This window comes from Ornithorhynchus anatinus, chromosome 2, assembly GCF_004115215.2.
Source record: "Ornithorhynchus anatinus isolate Pmale09 chromosome 2, mOrnAna1.pri.v4, whole genome shotgun sequence".
Taxonomy (NCBI): Eukaryota; Metazoa; Chordata; class Mammalia; order Monotremata; family Ornithorhynchidae; genus Ornithorhynchus; species Ornithorhynchus anatinus.
The window spans coordinates 10,119,729-10,139,580 of NC_041729.1; the positions used below are offsets into that span (position 1 = coordinate 10,119,729).

The 19,852-nt window shown below is 41.3% G+C and overlaps 1 protein-coding gene across 6 annotated transcripts in view; it reads right to left on the reverse strand.

Annotated features, from left to right (window-relative positions):
• Positions 1-19,852, reverse strand: part of LOC100093223 (splicing factor SWAP) — a 95,794-nt gene that overhangs the window by 58,659 nt on the left and 17,283 nt on the right. For all 6 annotated transcript variants that reach the window (XM_029048612.2, XM_029048611.2, XM_029048614.2 and 3 more), the window contains 3 exons: positions 3,464-3,701; positions 2,985-3,116; positions 2,582-2,675 (listed from right to left, as the gene is read on the reverse strand). In XM_029048612.2, coding sequence (XP_028904445.1) covers positions 2,582-2,675; positions 2,985-3,116; positions 3,464-3,701 — 464 coding nt within the window. The remainder of the gene's footprint in view (positions 1-2,581; positions 2,676-2,984; positions 3,117-3,463; positions 3,702-19,852) is intronic.

Consider the following 19,852-nt stretch of genomic DNA (forward strand, 5'->3'; position numbering starts at 1 on the left):
GATCTCTGCACATTTAAAGAGTTTTGCTTCACATGACAGTCTTGATCTTAGTTTTGGTTTGGTTATTAATTATGATAATGGTAGCATTTATTAAGCACCTACAACGTGCAAGCACTCTGCCAAATGCTGGAGTAGATAAAAGATCATCAGACTGGATCCGGTCCCAATCGCACCCAGGGTTATTGATATTCCCTGTGCTCATGCTACTTCACTCGATACCACCACCCAAAATTGTAGTTTTTCTTTCCCTCCACTAAAAATAAGGCAAATCTCCTGATACATAAGAAAGACCTCTTTCTAATTTTAGGGACAATTATATTGCCAGAGTCTTCTGAGGGAAATAATGAAACTTCTTCATACAGATATACTGTACATTCTGCCGGGCTAGACGATGGTGGTGGTTTCAGTTGGGAATTATGGAGGCCACTCATTTCTGAGACTCCGAGGCTGCTAACCTCAGGAAAGGAAGTGATTACAGTGCTAATGGCTTGTGCGGCATTGTTTTATACTCTCTTCGGGCTGTCCCCCCAGGGCATGGAGTGCAGCGAACGAGGAGGTAGGCAAGCCCATGGCAAAATGTCCACCAAGGACGTTTACACGTAGGACCCATTTCTGGCTGAAGCTACCCAAGGATACTGTGTACACGATGTGGGGGCCTAGCTCCAGGAGCCTGGAAGCCGCTGGGCTTGTGGCTGCAAAGTTAGCCAGCTTCTTTTCAGTATTCCTGCCCAGTCTGTCTACCTGGGGAATGTTCCAGGTGGTTCTTTAGTAAGAAACTTTCATCACCAATGGCACAGACAAAAGCCTAAGGCTCCCAATTCCAAGAATGGTGCTTACTGCACTGGAGACAATCTCAGGATATTCCACCACGTTTCAGTGGTAGGAACAGTGTTTACTCAATGCCCACTGAGTGCAGCACACTGTATTATGCACTTGGGAAGTACAAAACAGATAAGGGATGCATTCCCTGCCCATAAGGAGCTCACTCTCTAACAATGGAGGCAGACATAAAAGTTTCTGAGGCATGATCCAAACAAATAATTGACAGTAAGAGGGAACAAATGCCCGGACCTAAGTCCCAAGGGTAAGTTTAAATTCATTCATTCAATCATATTTATTCCTTACTATCTGAATATGTACGGGTACAAAAAAGTAGCTGAGTACTAAATACTTATGTACTAGATACAACTAGTGAGTTATGATTTATGATCCTGGAAATTAATTGGGGCAGGCATGCCAGAGGGTTTGGAGTATGGTGAGGACCAGGTATTATTGGATTTGGGGAAGAAAGGGGTTCCAAACTGGGGGAATGGTGTGAGCGAGGGGATGGCGGCAGTTGAGAGTGAAGTACGCTTAGGTTAGCTTGGGAATGAAGCTAAAGAAGCTTGGGGTTGGAAAGGAGCTGGTGAAGAGAAAAGACAAGTAAGGTGGGTGAGCTGGTGGAGAACCCTGAAACCAATTATGAGTTTTCCCTTAATACTGTTGGTATTTGTTAAGCGTTTACTATGTGCAGAGCACTGTTCTAAGCGCTGGGGTAGATACAGGGTAATCAGGTTGTCCCACGTGAGGCTCACAGTCTTCATCCCCATTTTACGGATGAGGTAACTGAGGTGCAGAGAAGTGAAGTGACTTGCCCACAGTCATACAGCTGACAAGTGGCGGATGCGGGATTCGAACCCATCACCGCGGACTCCCAAGCCCATGCTCTTTCCACTGAGCCACGCCGCTTCCCCTTAATGACACCTGAATGACACCTTGAGACTGTAAGCTCTAGACTGTATGCAGAGTATGGGCAGGGAATGTGCCTATTTCTGTTGTATTCTACTCCACTCCCCCAAGTGCTTAAGTTCAGTGCTCCGCATTTAATTAGCCCTCAATAAAGACTGATTGACCTTGGTTTTTACACAGAGCTTTTACTTGATGCGGACACGGAAAATGAGTGGAGGCTCTGAGGAATGGAAAGATGTGTCCCAAGTGATGCTCCAGGAAGATCCGTGTAGGAGTTGGTAATAAGACTGGAGAGGGGAGTGAACTGAAGGCAAGGGATACCTGGCGGCCAAGAGAACAGTCTAGCCATGAAATGACCAGAACTTGTACCACAGTGGGATCGGTGAGAAAGGAGAGGAACAATGGAACAGGGAGATATTCGGTAGGTAGAGCCAGGAGAGTTTAGGTGGAATTCAAGTTAGACGTTGGACTAGATGACCTTTGGAAGTCTTTTTGTCTACGATTCAAGATCGTATAACTTACAGATTGAAACAATGCATCTGCTCTTGCCAAATTCCCAGCTTCTAGATATTATAATATTCTAAAACATAGGGTTCCCTTGGCTGCACTATTGGAGACAGTCAGGTTTCTAATCAATTGCTAAGAATAAGTAAACAGCGCTACATTATACTTTAGAAAATATAAAAATGTACAAATTTAATGTGCCACATACGCTATATTTAAATGAAAATAAATGCTCTTCTCAATAGTCCTTTCTCCCAAAACAAATCTATTTCTAATGAGCACTTTAAAAATGTATTTTCATGAATGAAAGAAGGTTTTCTCATTTTCCCCACCCCTTTTAATAATATACCTGTTTGCTGTCGCCTCCTTCTTTTTGAAGGAAGAACTGTTTCTTAAATTCATAGTAGGGATTATACTGGTGCCATGGTTGCAAGAACTCAAATCTGTTATCAATAGAAGGATAAAAGTCATTGGTGAAACACAAGAATACTGCAAATAATCATGTCCCTTTCTGCTACCTTAGGCATGGGTTGATGCTCAGAAATAATACGGTTTATACCTATAGTCCCGAGGACATCTTTAAAAGCAGGGGTTTAGCGCTCTCTCTCTCTCTTTTTTTTTTTTTAACAGCCCAATTCTAGGCTTGCCAATAATTTACAAGGTACATTTTCTCTCAAATGTGTGTTGAGGAAAAAACAATAATCACAAAGCAAGATAAAACAAGCCAAAATTACAAAAATGCTGGATCTCACCTCTGGTCATTCTTGGCACGAACACTGGTTTCAAATTTAATTCCATTCCGAGCAACATATTCTGCAAGCTTGTCGATAACGGGCTGAATATCCGGAGGTGGGGGAATAATGGCAACCACTGGAGTAAGAGGGCTGAGAAAGAAAAAAAGCAACAACAACAACAACAAAAAAACAAAACCAGACGTCCATTATTGCTTCAAGGCATACAAGATTCAAACTAAATTCCATCAGGCTCCTGAGTTCTGATGAAGGATTATTTTAGTCCCCCGCTTTGTCATACCTTTCTTCTCTACAAGAACCGTATATATTTAAGAGCCAGACAGATACTTTAAATAAGGATGCTACTCAACGACATTTGTCTCTTTATGGAAACCCGAAACTTGGGCTTTTTAGTCCCAGTTAAATGTTAATATAATCCAGTGTCCAAAAACCAACAAATATTGATTGCGATGGGTGTAAATGTCATACAAAAAGCAAACCTGGTAGAAGAAGTGCTGGTAGTCACCCCACTACTTGACTCGGTTGTTGTTGGGGGTGGGGGTGGGGTAGTTCCAGGGGGCGGGGGGGCCGTTGTTACTCCTGTAGTGCTCGACACGGTCACCCCTGCCGGGAGGGCACTGTAGTATGTGGCCACGTCGATTCCCGGCGGTGGAGGCGCAAGGCAGTACGTCCCATCGGGTAACATGTAGTAACTATAATACATGGCCGCTACCGTTGCTGTTTAAAATAAAAATACGTATGATTTTCGTAAGGGAGGGATGGAGCAAAATGATGGGTCAGTCTAAGCAACAGACACCAGTAGACATACCCCATGACAACAGAAACCACCTCCACCACCACAACCATAACAATAGTGATGGCGATAACTGCGCTATTTGTTAAGCGGTTATTATGCATCAAGCTCTGTACTAAGTGCTGGGGTAGCTCTGAGCTCATTTTTCATATCCCTGTGGTTGGTCCACATTTAGAGGAAGCTGTTTATGTCAACACCCTTAGATTAAATGAAGCAGACATACTGAAGGTGACACTTAGCATGCTATAAGCACTGTCAAATGGAAAACTGAATGGATATGAAGAGCTAACAATAAAAGCATGCATGAGAAGTACTCAAACAGTATACACTCCCCAGAGAAGGTAAGGTTCTTTAAAATTTTTTTAATAATGTTGGTATTCGTTAAGCGCTTACTATGTGCCAAGCACTGTTCTAAGCGCTGGGGTAGACACAGGGGAATCAGGATGTCCCACGTGGGGCTCACAGTCTTAATCCCCATTTTACAGATGAGGTAACTGAGGCACAGAGAAGTGACTTGCCCAGTCACACAGCTGACAAGTGGCAGAGCTGGGATTCGAACTCATGACCTCTGACTCCAAAGCCCGGGCTCTTTCCACTGAGCCACACTGCTCCTTTTAACTAGTATCCCACCACATAACCTCATTCATGTAAAAAGAAAAAGAGGGGAAAAAAGTCCACCACATATTCACATCAAAGATTTGCTTTTTAATGGTATTCGTTAAATGCTTACTATGTGCCAGGTACCGTACTAAGCGCTGAGGCAGATGCTGTTCGCAGGCTTAACTGCCATTAACAGAGGGGGTAATTGAAGGCCAGAGAAGCTGAGTGACTTGTCCAAGGTCACACGGCAGACATGTGGTGGAGCTGGGCCTGAAAACCAGGTCCTTATGACTCTGAGGCCTGTACTCTATCCATTAAGAAACACTGTTTCTGCTGCTTTTCCTTCTTTGTTTACCAGCAAAGTGGGTGAAATGCTTGAAAGAGGCATTCTATACCACTGAACTGCTTCCAACACTACGACTAGAGTACATCTGTTTGTCTCAAACAACACTTATGAAAAGTCACATGCCTCTCACTAGGTTACCAAGCAAAGCAAACATCACTTTGCAGAACACAAGAAAGTTCCATTTTCTGACTAAGGAATAGTCCTTTAAATGTGAGTCATACTTGCAATACATGTGATTGGTTCTGACTGCATTCATATTAAACTGAACTCTTATTAAGTGAACTGAGAAGACTTTCCCAATTAATTCATCTGAAAATCAAAACCTGTAGAAATTTTCAAAACTTTACATTTAGGAAGGTTTTCAGGGGTAGCTGCTGAGCTGGATAAAGCATCACCGAAGAATGTCAATTTCAGAAGCTGGAATTATACCCTTGCTGCCATGAATCGGAGTAGCTGCATAATTCATACACGCTTCAGGCATAATATAATACAATTATGTAGAGCTTTCCTTCCAGAAACCTGCCAACCACTCCCGTCTTACTTTACAGCTGTTTATGACTTACTTTATTAATTATATATGTACAAATACCTAATTTATTAGATCCTGGCTTAATGTAACACTGGCACTCACAGATTTCACTTGTGGGAATGAGTTTGGTACTTGGTTCCTGGGGTACCAGCTTTCCAATTTGAATTTGAGGTGGAGCACTGAAGAGGAAGGAGGAAAGGAGGTGAGAAAGGAGAGAAAAGAGGAGTGGAAAATGGAGGAGAAAAAGGGAAAGAAGAGGGGTAAAGGAACAGCTTCTCTAATACCTTATTGAATAAGGATGACGATTTCACTCAAACTCCTCAGCTGTGCGTTTCAGGGTTGGAAGCAATGGGCACCTGAAACCATGTCTTTTAGTCTTACTGTATTCTCCCATAACCCTAGTAAGTGTTCTGTCCCCAGTAGATGGTGAATATAATAATTTACTCTCCCTGTCGGCCCATCTCCTCTTCCTCGACTGCATCTCACTGAGGCTGTGTCACCAGGCCAGGAGTCTCTCTGCCCCTGCCCCCAAATCCTGAGAATCTGGGAGCACTGAGAATAATTTTTCTCCCCCTTCCCAGTCCGAGGCTGTTGACTCTATTTTTACTCAAGAGGCAGTGGCTCGTGGGTTAGGCCCGGTCAGGCCAGCTGAGCCTAGTCTGCCCAGCGGAAGGTAAACTGCCTCTGCAATCAGTGGCACTGGATGGTTTGTCTTCATGGCCTCCGAGGGCGGGAGTAGCCCCTGGACTGGCCCAATCCGATTAGACTGTTAGCCCGTCAAAGGGCAGGAACTGTCTCTTATCTGTTGCCGATCTGTACATTCCAAGCGCTTAATACAGTGCTCTGCACATAGTAAGCGTTCAATAAATACTACTGAATTGAAGGAATCCAGGGAGGATGCCCCCAAGCCAAACCGCAAGCCCTAGGGTGGAACTGGGGGGCACACTCTGCAGGCAAGTACAAGAGGTGGAGAAGGCCAGCTAAAACTGCTTCCCCTGCCCCCCAGTTATCTCCTTCAGGTGCCACAGCCATAGGACTGATTGGCTCTCATCTTCCCCCACTGAGTTGGAGTCTACAATTCATTCTTCAGACTATTTTTTAACACAAAATCATACCACAGTGTCACACAACTGGAACTTTGGTTTAAAAAAAGTGGGGGGTGAACTATCGAAAGACCTATTGATTAAACCTAAACTAATATAGAGAACTGCAAATAACTTATCTCAGGTTTTCTGCAAGGTTGAACCGCCAAACTCAGTACGTAGCCTAATAGGTAAAATGGCTAACCAGCCCAGATCTGCACATGGCTCACAGGGCATTGGGGGAGCACCAGACCATCCCTCCTTAACCTCAAGCTGAGTCACCTCTCAGCAGAGGGAAATCAGGAGCCATCAGGTCATCTCTTATACTATTTTCCCCTGATGCAAATGCTCAGATTCCACCTCATCAGTGAATCATCTCAGAAAATGCCAGGGTTTTTTCTAGCTTTCAGGGACACCCTAGCCTTGCAAAGGGGCATAATTGGCTGGGGTTGAAGAAACTCCCACAAGGTGAATTTAGAGGGCTGTGCGGAGCAAGGTACCTCACCTAAATTATTAAATGATATATTGTAAAATTATTTATTTATACTAATGCCCGTCTCCTTCCTCTAGAATGTAAGCTCACTGTAGGCAAAGAGCCCAATTACCATCTTATTTAGCATATCCATGGTATTGTACTCTCCCAAGTGCTTGGTACAGTGGTCTGCTCAAGGTAAGCGCTCAGTAATTACCTTGATGACCTAAATGGTTCCTACCCCCAGGGGACCTATAAGTTAAATGTAGGCAAGGTGAGATAAACACTTACAAAGTAGAACCACACAGATTTGCCCTTCCTTTCCCTTCACAATGTATTTCAGTTTCATCTTGGTGCTTTTTTTGAACGATGCCTGGAGTGTGAAATTGTGTCTACAAAAATAACTTGTGAATATGTTGTTGTTTTGAAGGTTCCAAAATTTATAGCAGTAATCAAGCTAGGAGCTCTTTCTGCAAAAGCATGCCAAATTAAGAGCAGAATTAAGATATAGAGGCCAGAGCCCAAGAGGTTAAATAGCTACTTTGGTGTGTGTAATATGCAGTAACCCATCTTGATAACGCACTCTTAAAATATTTTTTATTCAAGGATTTAACAAGTGCTTTCCCAATAAGAATTCCCTATTTATTATAGCTGGAAAGCCTCATATACATCCTGTTCCAAACTAGAGGAGCTGCATTCTTGCAAAATTCTGTGCTAAGAAAAACTTGCATTGTATTACTGATGTTTCGTGCCTGAGCACAAATTGTTTTGTCTGACACCGCGGCCGGCTGTATCCAAACAGGCTCGCATTGTAGGTGGAACTTCTTTAATGGTATTTATTAAGCGCTTACTATGTGCCAGGCACTGTATCCATTCAATAGTATTAATTGAGCACTTACTACTAAGTGCTGGGTAGATACAATCCATGTCCCTGACAGGGCTCACATTTAATCCCTATTTTACAGATGAGGTAACTGAGGGACAAAAGTTAAGTAACTTGCCCGAGGTTACAAAGCAGACAAGTGGCAGAGCTGACATTAGAATCCAGGTCCTTCTGACTCCCAAGCCTATGCTCTATCCATTAGACCATGCTGCTTCCCACAGATGTCACCTAACCTCCCAATGAGCATTTTAGCCAAAACAGTAGTGAAAACACTCATTATGGCTGAACTGAGTGTGTTTAGTGTACATGATTTTCCTAGGTAACACAAATACACCAGAAATCAAAGTGCTTTGCACACAGTAAGCGCTCAATCAATACGAATCAATTAATAAATCAAAGGGCACTTGATTTCAAGTCTGGGTGAGAAGCAGTATGGCCTAGTGGATAGAGACGGGCCTACGAGTTGGAAGGATAGGGGTTTTAATCCCAGCTATACCACTTGTCTACTGTGTGACCTTGGGCAAGCCACTTCTCTGTGCCTCAGTTTCCTCATCTGTAAAATGGGCATTGGGACTGTGAGCCCAATGTGGGAGAGGGACCGTGTCCAACCCAATTAGCCTGTATCTACGCCAGCACTTAGTACGGTGTCAGGCACACAGTAAGCACATAATGAATACCAAAAAAAAAAATAAAAAGGGCAGAGTGAGTGGACAAAGCCTGACTTTCCAACCTGGGAAAGTTATAGTGCTTATGAACGGTTTGCCCAAGGCAATGATGAGATGCCTGAAGACTGAGCAATAATGTTTCTTTATACACTTTGCTGATGAAACTCTTGAAATGTTCTATTTTATCTGTTTATCCCCTGTTTTGGTTCATTAATTGTTGACTCCCATCCACCTCCTCTCTAAGTTTGAGGGCCAAGGTCCATGTGAGTTAATAGCTATTTGTTCTTCCCAATGTTTTGCAGAGTAAGCACTTAATAAATGATGTTGACTATTACTCTAAAGGGAAACTGTCCTACAATGCAAGTATTTAGGAGCCAAGAAATTGCAATGACTTGATGTAGTAAAGAAAAACAACAAAAACCTCTGGAAAAAATACTTTTTCTAGCCTGTAAACTCATCTCTAGCCTATAATTTTGTTGTGGGTAGGGAATGTGTCTACCAACTCTGTTATACTGTACTCTCCCAAGCGCTCAATAAATATGATTGATTGCTTTTCTTCTTTGTCCCTTTGTATTGTCTCTCAAAATACAGATATTGTGCATTTTAAATAGCTTGAGAACCATAGGAATACAGAATACACCCTTAAAAATGAGTTCTGCATATCTGATAAGCTTTCAGAAGCAAAGTAAGGTTATGTTGCTCCCACAGTTAGTTAGGTACTGCCTTAGCCATTTGGTATTCTATGACAGTTCAACCCTTGTTTGAAATTTAAGGAATTTATTTAGTACCAAATTGGTTATCGGCTCCAAAATCTCTGCTTAAGCAACAGAGTTCTGCTTTTGCTCTGACTGACACAGATAATTGCAACTCACAAAATCCCTTACTGCATGAAATATATCATCCCAGCAGGGAAAAGAGGTGCTCTCAGGCAGCCTCTGAATCACACTGAATCTACCCATTCAAAATTCCTATAGAAAGACAAAGAGAACCACAATATAGCCATCGTGTTTTGACCTTTCTGAGATCAGATTCAAAACAATTCTGAGAAAAATATATTTCCAGTTTTGCTTTGTTTGTGTTCAACAATTTTTCATCAAATTCATGCATCTGACCTGAAGAGAAAGCTTTGCCCAGTAATTTACCTAGCTAAATTACTAGTAAGAGAAGAGGCCTCCTGTAATACAGAAATGTAACTTTCATATATCTGAGGAGGAAAAAATGTTATTGCTTGAATAGCTTTCTTCTTTTATTCCCTCCTTTCTGGCTAGGTAATAACCTTTCAATAGTAAAGCTTGCTACCGATCCCCCCCACCCCCACTTAAAACTACAATTTATAACTCAAAAATTATGATATTAAGGAAATCTTCTATGAACCTAGTCTCTTAAGCTGCTAAAATGTGCTTGGGAGCACCAGATGGGAAAGAAACCTCCCACCGCCTCTTTTCTTCTTATCCTCTTGAAAGTGGCAGCCTCCACCCTTTCCAATGTGCCCCTTACAGGAGTATTACAGTGAAGACAAAAAGCAAGTGGCATGATGTGGACTATAGAATCCCAGGAGCCTATGCCTATCACCCTGGTGACCAGTGGCATTGCTTAAGATTACACCTAAGGATGCAAAATAATCCTGAAATGTATATAGGGGACAGGGACACACGCAATCACTTCCCTGAAAATACATAGTAATGTTCAAACAAGGACCTGGCCTCAGCAATTATTAAGGAGAAAGGCTGAGTATCATGAAAGAAACTGTGGTGACCTCACAGGATATCTGACACCCAACGGATAAATTAAATGCAAACAAAACACCTGAAGAAATGCAGAGAACAGAACCTATCATTAGAGACTTTCCCTGATTCAGCACTCCTTTCCTCTTCTCCCACTCTCTTCTGCATGGCCCTAACTTGCTCCCTTTATTCATCTCTCCTCCTAGCCCCACAGAACTTATGTACATATCTGTAATTTCTTTATTTATATTAATGTCTTTCTCCCTCTTTAGACTGGAAGCTCATTGTGGGCAGGGAATGTGTGTTTATTGATCTACTGTACTATTGTATTGAACTTTCCTTCTATTGTGTTCTGTTTTATTGTACTATTCTATTGTACTCAGTATTGTTCTATTGTACTGTCTTAGACCCACACTCCTTGGGTAACTTCTACTCAATCAATCATATTTACTGAGTGCTGACTGCGTGCAGAACACTGGAGAGTACAATATAACATGTTCCCTGCCCACAAGGAGCTTGTGGTCTAAATGGGGAGGCAGATATTAAAGAAAATTACAGATATGCACACAAGGGTTGTGGGGCTGAGGGTGGGATGAATAAAAGAGTACAATAAGCTCACACAGTAAGCGCTCAATAAATATGACTTGAATGATTGGTTACAGCCAGTGAGTTCCCACCGACAAGAAAGGCTCCTCAAGTAGGTATGGGAATTAGAGACTGGAGACGCTCGCTTCTATACCTGGCAATTTAGTAGAGACTATAAGTTCAGGGCCAGTGAACACTTAGCCATGGATAAATCTTTTAAATTTTCTGTCCAGTGGAAATTGGCAGCAGCAAAAAAGGCTAACAGAAAGCTGTGCATCATTATAAAGGGGTGTAACATATAAAACAAAATAGTTTTGTCACTACATAAAACCATAGTCCATCCACGATTAGAACACTACAAGTACATTTCTGGTTGTCAATCTTAGGGAGGACGTAATATAGCCAATGTGGATCTACAAATGGGGAATTAGGATGTCTTTGGAGGGTGGGACAACTTATACCTAAGGACAGACAAGAAAGACTAGGACTCTTCAGTCTGGAAAGATGGAGGCTGAGGACAGGGAGAATACATACTATTATTCACCATTCATTTACTCAGTCGTGTTTATTGAGCACTTACTGTGTGCAGAGCACTGTACTAAGCGCTTGGAAAGTACAATTCAGCAACAGAGACAATCCCTGCCCACAACGGGTTCAGAGTCTGGAAGATGATAATGATAATATCTGTTAAGCACTTACTATGAGCCAGGCACTGTACTAAGCACTGGGGTTGATACAAGCAAATTGAGTTGGACACGTTCCTTGTCCCAAGTGGGGCTCACAGTCTCAATCCCCATTTTATAGATGAGGTAAACTGAGGCCTAGTGAAGTGACTTGCCCAAGGTCAACAGCAGACAAGTGGCAGAGTTGGGACTAGAACCCATGACTTTCTGACTCCCAGGCCCATGCTGCGTCTCCAAATTCCAACCTTCACAACAAGATGAGGGGGCACCCAATGAAGCTTGACAGCAGGAGGATCAAAAGAAAGATAGGAAATACTTGATCATCCCAAAGGTGGTAAGCACAACGAATCTGTGGTCCCAGGAAGATGTACAGGAAGTCTGCCAGTACAGTGCTCAGCACACAGTAAACACTCAAATACCATTGACTGACTGAGGAAAAGACTGTTAAGTTCAAGAAGGGAGTGGATATATGCATGGGCAAGACGTGTCTAAGAACGCATTCTAAACATCAGGAGCGCAACCATTGGAATGTTTCGAATATGCTGATGCCACTGTCAGAAAGAATATGGGGCTGGAGAGACTGTCAGTCTGAAACAGACTCCCAGGCCCATGTTCTTTCCACTAAGCCGAGGTGCTTCCGATATAACAGACTTAAAACACTTACTCTAGGCAACTGAACATAGATAACAGAAATGATTTTGAAGATGTGAAATAACCGCAAGAAAATAAATATTCCATCAGTGACTGACAAGCTTATAGTCAAGTATGCAATCAAGTGAAAATTAATGTCTGCTCTTTGTTCTCCAGTATCAGGATTAACACTATTTATTGAGTGCCTGCTATGTGAAGAGCACTGACATAGAACTCTGACCTACAGAATTTGGATGGCATGACAACTATACCTAGTTTTGTGAAAGAATAAATAATAGGCATGAAAAAATACCCTACTGTTGAATAAATACAAAAATTCCAAGATGCCTGATGGGGTGACGTGTCTGGGTATGTTGGTGGGAGCAGAATAACTGTAGGATGCCTACTGAGGAAGTGACAATTTAGGGGGCATGGAAAGTTTGGAGAAATGTTTGGCCAGCATGAAGCAGCCTCAGGAAGCAGCGTGGTCTACTGGAAAGAGCACAAGCCTAGGAGTCAGAGGACCTGGGTTCTAATCCCAGCTCCGCCAAGTACCTGCTGTGTGACCTAGACAAATCACTTAGCTTCTCTTGGCCTCAGTTACCTCATCTGCAAAATGATGATTCAATACCATCCTCTCTCCTCCTTAGACTGTTAGCCCCATGAGGAACCTAATTATCTTCTATCCACTCCAGCGTCTGGTACAGTGCCTGGCACTCAGTAAGCCCTTAAATACCACCATTACTGTTATCATTACTAAAGGGGAGGGAAAGCCCCGAGTAATATTTTTATTTACAAGCAGAGAATAAATGAACATATTATGATGTAAGAGTATATACGCACAGGGCCTGACCTAATGTCAGTCAGTCAATCATATTTATTGAGTGCTTACTGTATGAAGAACACTGTAGTAAGTGCTTGGGAGAGTACATATAACAGACACACTAACTGCCCACAACCAGCTTACAGTCTAGAGTCTAAAGTCTAGCTAATACAATGTTTATGCTGTGCCTGACACTGTTGTCAGTTCTGTCTTAGACCCCATACTCCTTGGGTAACTTCTACTCAATCAATCATATCTACTGAGCGCTGTGTGCAGAGCACTGTACTACATACTTGGAAGAGTACAATATGTTTCCTGCCCACAAGGTGCTTATGGTCTAAAGGGGGAGACAGACATTAAGGAAAATTACAGATATGTACACAAATGTGGTGTTCCCATTAGATTATAAATTCCTTGTGGGCAGGAACTGGTTTTTATCAATCAAGAGTGTTTTCTTAATTCTATCTGTTAAGTGTTTACTGTGTGCCAGGCACTGTACTAAGTACTGGGGTGAATACAAGTCCATGTCCCACGTGGGGCTCACAGTCTTAATCTCCATGGCACAGATGAGGTAACTGAAGCCCAGAGAAGTGAAGTGACTTGCCCAGATCACACAGCAGACAAGTGGCAGAGCCGGGATTAAAACCCAGGTCCTCTGACTCACAGGCCCTGGCTCCTTCCACTAGGCCACACACACACACACGGCTTACTGTGTGCAGAGCCCTGTATTAAGCACTTCAGTGAATGTCTGTTGTACTTTTCTAGTGCTAAGTTAAGTGCAGTGGTTAGGACTGTCACTCATACCCAATGTTCAGTGACTTTCTAATACGACGGAAAACTGCACTGTCTTCTAAGTACTTAGATCAGCTTGACTTCTCCTACCTTACTACAACCCGGTCTGCACGCTTCACTCTTACGCCAACCTGGATCTTGTTCATCCTCTGACCACATCCTCCCTCTGGCCTGGAACTCCCTCACCCTTCATATGCAACAGACCACCACTCTCCCCAACTTCAAAGCCTTAATAAAATCACATCTCCTCCTTCAGGCTTTCCTTGATTAAGCCCCCATTTCTCTTAATCCCTCTCTCTTCTGCACTGTGCATGCACTAGGATCTCTACCCTTTTATTATTATTATTAAGTGCATCAAGTCGTTTCCGATTCATAGCAACTCCATGGATATACTTACTCCAGTCCAGTCCTCTGCCATAATCCTCAGCCTAACGGTTATGTTATGGTCTCTGCCCTTTAGGGACTTGATATTCACCCCTTCCTCAGGCTCACAGCACTTACATATACTATCCATTACTTAATGTTTCTCCCCTTCTAGACTGCAAGTTACTTGTGGGCAGGGAAGGGGTCTACCAACTCTGTTGTATTGTACTCTCCCAGGCACTTACCACAGTCCTCTGCATACGGCAAGCACTCGATACCATGGATTGATAAAAAGTTTGAAGACAGAGCACAGGTCCATCAAAGATACAAATGACATCATGGTCTAAAAGTTATAGACATTTTTAATCGTTTTTTAAAAATCCAAATCCTTCAACTACTAAACGAAATAATGTGAATTTCCAAAGGCAATTAATTAGCAGTGAAAAACAAACAAGATTCATTAGCAAGACAAATGCAGCTTTCAGAGAGCTAGCTAGGCTTTATGGAATCATAGCTAAAATGTCTTGCAAAATAATAGTCTTGTCCAATTCAGCTAACCAACATCTGAGCTCACATATTGTGAGTCTCTCAAGGGACAGGCTCTATGTCTAATCCCCACCTGTGTACCCTTTCACAGCACTCAGTACAGTGCTCTGCACTTAATAATTACCATTAACAAGACCAAACTATGAAAAGTAACAAATAACCGTGCATTTCTGGATGATTATGAAACATTAGTCTTTTATAGCTGAAGAGTAACTTTGACCAATCAGAAAGTTCAACTAGCCCTACTGCAATTAATTCTCACACTGCTCTGCCAACATCTTGAAGGGAAAAAAAATACAATGATAAAGTGGTTATTTAAAAACATAAATGAAAAAGAGGATTTGAAAGCCCCAAGCAACCAGAGTCTACCAGGTGCTACTTACAAAGCTCAGATATATAACTAGATACTCATTTTGGAAATAACTATCTTCTAGACTTGCTATGATTGATTCCTGAAGCATGGGTATCTCTGTAGAGTATCATAGCATAACAACTGTGAAAAAGTATTCCCACAGGCCATTTTTAAAATCTTCAGAGACATCTGATTCAATAGCACACAGCACTATAAGCCAATTGGTAACTAAATACTTTTCAAAAATACAATATCCATTAATATAGATTTTTATTCATTGTATGTGCTGTATCTTTATTTTGCAAAAATCTACTACAAGCTTCTTGTGGGCAGGAAACGTTGCTAGCAACTCTGCTGAACTGCAATTTCCCAAGTAAATACCACTGACATTGATTTGACATTGACTACTAAGTCCCTCTCTTCGCAGGAACTGAATTTTATATTTTAACATTTTTTAGCTATTTAATATAAAGATGGTTTCTTTAATACACCAGCATAAACATTCCAACATTATTCAAGCATTTTACGTACAGTTTCCCCTTAGAAATGGGATAACCAGAATTGTAAAATTAAGGTATTTAAGGTAAACTCTACTTTTACATAATTTTCCCTTCCAAAATACATAGATTCATTTTAAAATGACTGTGATTTATATAAATGGTTATCAGAGACTTCAACAGAAATCTTACCACATTTTGCTTATCTGAACAATTTACAAAATTTCTCTCAACTGCAGAAACCAGGATGATAAGGTATGTGAGTAAAATATTGCAGAAAATTATCTGAATCAACACAAACACTGTGACTTGGGTACAGAGGTGGAAGCTGAGCAAAAATCAGGGCTAGGCATAATACAGTCCACTGAAAAATCACTCTTTACAAGTCAATTCTCGACCTGCAACAAATGGGTAATATTGCTTTATTTGAATGTATAGGGTAAATCACTGAAACTAAAGAAAATAAGGCTGGTGTTTAATGAAGCTTGCTGGCAGTAAACAGCTAACCAGAATACATTTACAGTAAATACCTCCTGTGGGGACGCCCTAAGGTGAGCTCAGAGTGGAAAAGAATTACAAATAAATTTTTCTCCAGAGCTGTTTAACAGTCTAATTTCAAAACCACCCTTCAACCTCATGCAGGGTATTTACAAGGATCCTTCAGGCACAGTCATTTAATTATAATCTTCTTGAAAGCAACTCTACAATAGAATCTACACAACATGGCATATAGCAAGTCAAGACTACTGTATGTGTATGCTCTTTCGCCTGTATAAACCAACCACAAGTCTAAGGGCAAAATGATTTGGCACTTGAGGCACTTCAAATTTTAGATAACCTGGATAAACCTTGAAGAAAGCACTCTCTTCCTCTCCTCAATGATATTTACCTCAGAAAGTTGGAAGAGTATACAAGAGAGAAACCTGAGAAACCTGTTGTACGCATCTATTGTATCTGACAGGCATTTTAGGATTAACTGTTTAAAAACCCATCACAGCAAAAAACAGATAACCAACTGACTGTGGTATTCACCACTGATTAATAACCCACACTGAACTGATAAATTTCAGCCTTGTTCAAAACTAATTTTCCATTAAACCTCTACAAAGTTCTTAGAAGACACATTGCTATGGTAATGTGAGAGGGCTTGAAAATAATTTACAATTCTGATTTCCTTTGAAGCCTGGCTCGATCTTGTCAGAACTATGATTATCCACAGTAAAAAAAAAAACTGCCAAAATTTAAAATGTGGTATTTAATGCATGTATCAGATTGTCAAATTAGTGATTTAGTTTACCTGTCCAATCTTCCGATTCTTTGTATTTAAAAAGCATTGGCAGAACACATCAAGAGAACATTATTCTCTTGAGAGAACAATGGGTCAGGGAAAGATCTCCATAGCAAGTTAGGTCCAGCTCTGGTCAGATAAGCAATTTAAAATTTGATAAATACTATTGATTCAATGATAATCCAGTAAGGACCCAAGGCACTATATAGCACAGGTACAAGTCCATTAACAATGAAAAAGGAACAATAGAACCTATGATAGGAAAGGAAAGGGACTTTAAGAATTGCACAATAGTGAATATCAGATACTTATTCTAAATATGGAACATGAAAAGCTGAGGAAAATTCAAAATAGTTCACATGCATTAAAGTCCATGCTCTGATAATTTTTACCAATACATTAATGCTTTTTAAACAGCTTCAAAAACTTCTATGCCTTAATATTCCCTGTTGAATAAAATATGCTTTAAGGACTCACCTGTGGAACTCAATGCCTTTCAAACATAAACCTTTCCTGATCTAGGTAAAATGTGACCCTATTTTCCAAAATACAATGGGGAAATGTGTGTGTTTCAAACACTCTGTTATCACAAAACTCAATTTTGTACTCAGCCTACATATGCTATTGACACCCCTTTGCTGCAAGCAATCCTCCTTCATAACTAAGAATAAAGGAAAAGCAAAATACAAAATAGCACCTAAAAGACACTGCAGTCAGCCTCTCGGAATATCTAATCTCATAATCCCAAACGGAATGAACATTACTTTTCTAAATACTATCTGACATTTCTCAGAAGGCCTTCGAAGATTAATTCACTTAACTTTCTAAATTGTCCATCTTTGGTTTATTATCACTGGATATTTCAATGGAAACCAAATCTTTAATAGCTTGAGTCCCTAGAGTTAACGTCTCATCTTTAAATCTCTATTTTCAGCATCAAAATTAATTGCCACAAGGAGCACTGAAATATTAAAAAAAAAATAATCAAGATTTCATGAGGAATCAAGAGATGAACATAAATGACCAAATCAGGTTTCCAGACTTGCACCATCAAAAAGAAAAACAAGAAAACAGACTTATGACGTGAAAAAAAATGACTTTGGTTTTAAGTTGTAAACTTCCCACAGTGTCTCTAGCTGCCTGCTCCACAGGAGTGGTACATCTGTTTGAATAAACTCCTAGTTTCGCTCTTCCCAGGTCTCTCCCAAGACCTGAGTTTCCAATAGAGGCAGAAAAGAGCCCAAACAGTGGCGTTCTGGCCTGTTAAGTCTTTGAACCCTGTCCACTCATGCCCCTTAAAATCCCCACCAACGCCCTGCACTCAAAACGACAAATGGGCACCTCTTCCCAGGTGATCTAGTATCCCCAACTGGTTTTCCTTTTTCCCAAGTCACATCCTTTCAATGACCATCTCAATATTTTTACACCACCTCAGCACTTACGCACTTACCACCTCCCATACCAGTTCTGAGCATATCAATTCATTCATTTGTATTTATTGAGCGCTACTGTGGTGCAAGCTCTGTACTAAGCTCTTGGGAAGTGTACGGTATAACAAGAAACACATTCCTGCTCACAATGAGCTCACAGTCTAGAGCAGGAGCCAGACATGAATATAAATAAGTAGATTAAATAAATAAATTACAGATATTTTCATCTGTTCCGTGTGGACGGGAGGGAGGATGAATGACACCGGAGGAAGGATGAATGATGCAAAAGGGAGTGGCAGAAGAGGAGAGCAATTATTGATCTGATAGGAGGAGGGAGGGTGTTTCAAGCTAGACGGAGGATGTAGATCAGAGGTCGGCGGCGAAACAGATGAGATGGAGGTACAGTGAGAAGGTTAGCATAAGAGGAATCAAGTGTGTGGGCTGGGTTACAGTAGGAGAGCAGCGAGGTGAGGTAGGAGGGGGCAAGGTGATTAAGTGCTTTAAAGCCAATTTTCCCACTTCTCTACCTAAGCACTTCTTCCTCTGATCTTTAAATTATTTTGTGCACATCCCCCCTCTGTTAGATTGTGAGTTCCTTAACTTCCGACTCTAAAGAACCTTCCCCAGAGTTTAGTTTGGCTCCAACCAGTTGTTCTCCATGTACACAAACAACAGAACAATGCAGAAAAAACATCGGTTTCAATTAGGCTGTTTTGGGCCCGGGTGCAGGTTTGGGGGCTGAACTGCCTAGGCGGTGACTGAAGAATCTCAACTATATGCCAGCACTGGTCAATGACTCATTCGAGCAGCATGTAGTTGCTTTTACAGGTTTTGTTCTAAGTGGCCAAAAAGATACTCATCCAAGAAGGCTTTCATGTCTTAGAAATCAGGTTGGGCTGTAGAGGTATCTTGCAAGGCTCATTTCTTCTGCCCTGCTAACACTGGTTGGAAGCTTGGCTCACCCACAACAGGGACCTTCCTGACTGGAAGTTGCACTTTCTCTGTTTTAAATGTTGGGCCCACTACAAAGCTCTGTAATGACCTTCCATAGGAGGTGTGGTGTTTCCATAACTGGAAATCTTTAAGAATAAATACCCAGACTAGATGTCTTTCAAAACAACCAATGGTGTTTTTTGAGAGCTTACTGGGTGCAGAGCACTGAACTAAAAGCCTGGGAAAGTACAATACAACAGAGTTGATGGACATGATTCCTACCCACAACAGTCCAAAAGGTAAGAAGTTTCTTCTACTCTGTGATTTTTTAATTTATTGCATATATTCACAGACTGGTGATAAGGGGAAAGTAACTATAGGCGACAGTCTCTTTCACATTTCCATTTATTTTCTTTTCTCAGAGAAGGATAACATAAGCTCTATATTTGGAGCCATATTTCTGTCTGATGTTTTGGGGACACCCGGTGAGAGAAATTAAGTGGCTTTTTTCCCTAATGGAGCTAGAAAATTCAAATGGACTCATTTTTGTAAATCAGAAAATACTGCACTCCCAGATCTAGGTCCAATTAACCCTTAAAAATTACACTCCACTCAACCCCCTGGTCTCCCATTACACGGGATAATTATTTTCCAAATGATCTCAAGGATCATAAAATTAGAATCTTGAACAAAACCACATGTGGGTCCCAAATAGGCAACAGCTTGCATCTTAGATCAGACTTAATATCCGAGGCTGAATAGCCGCTTTGAGCACCGTACATTCATGATCAGATTCCGATTCTCAGCAGACTGCACAAATGAATTCCAGTTTCTTTCACAAGGGACTCTATC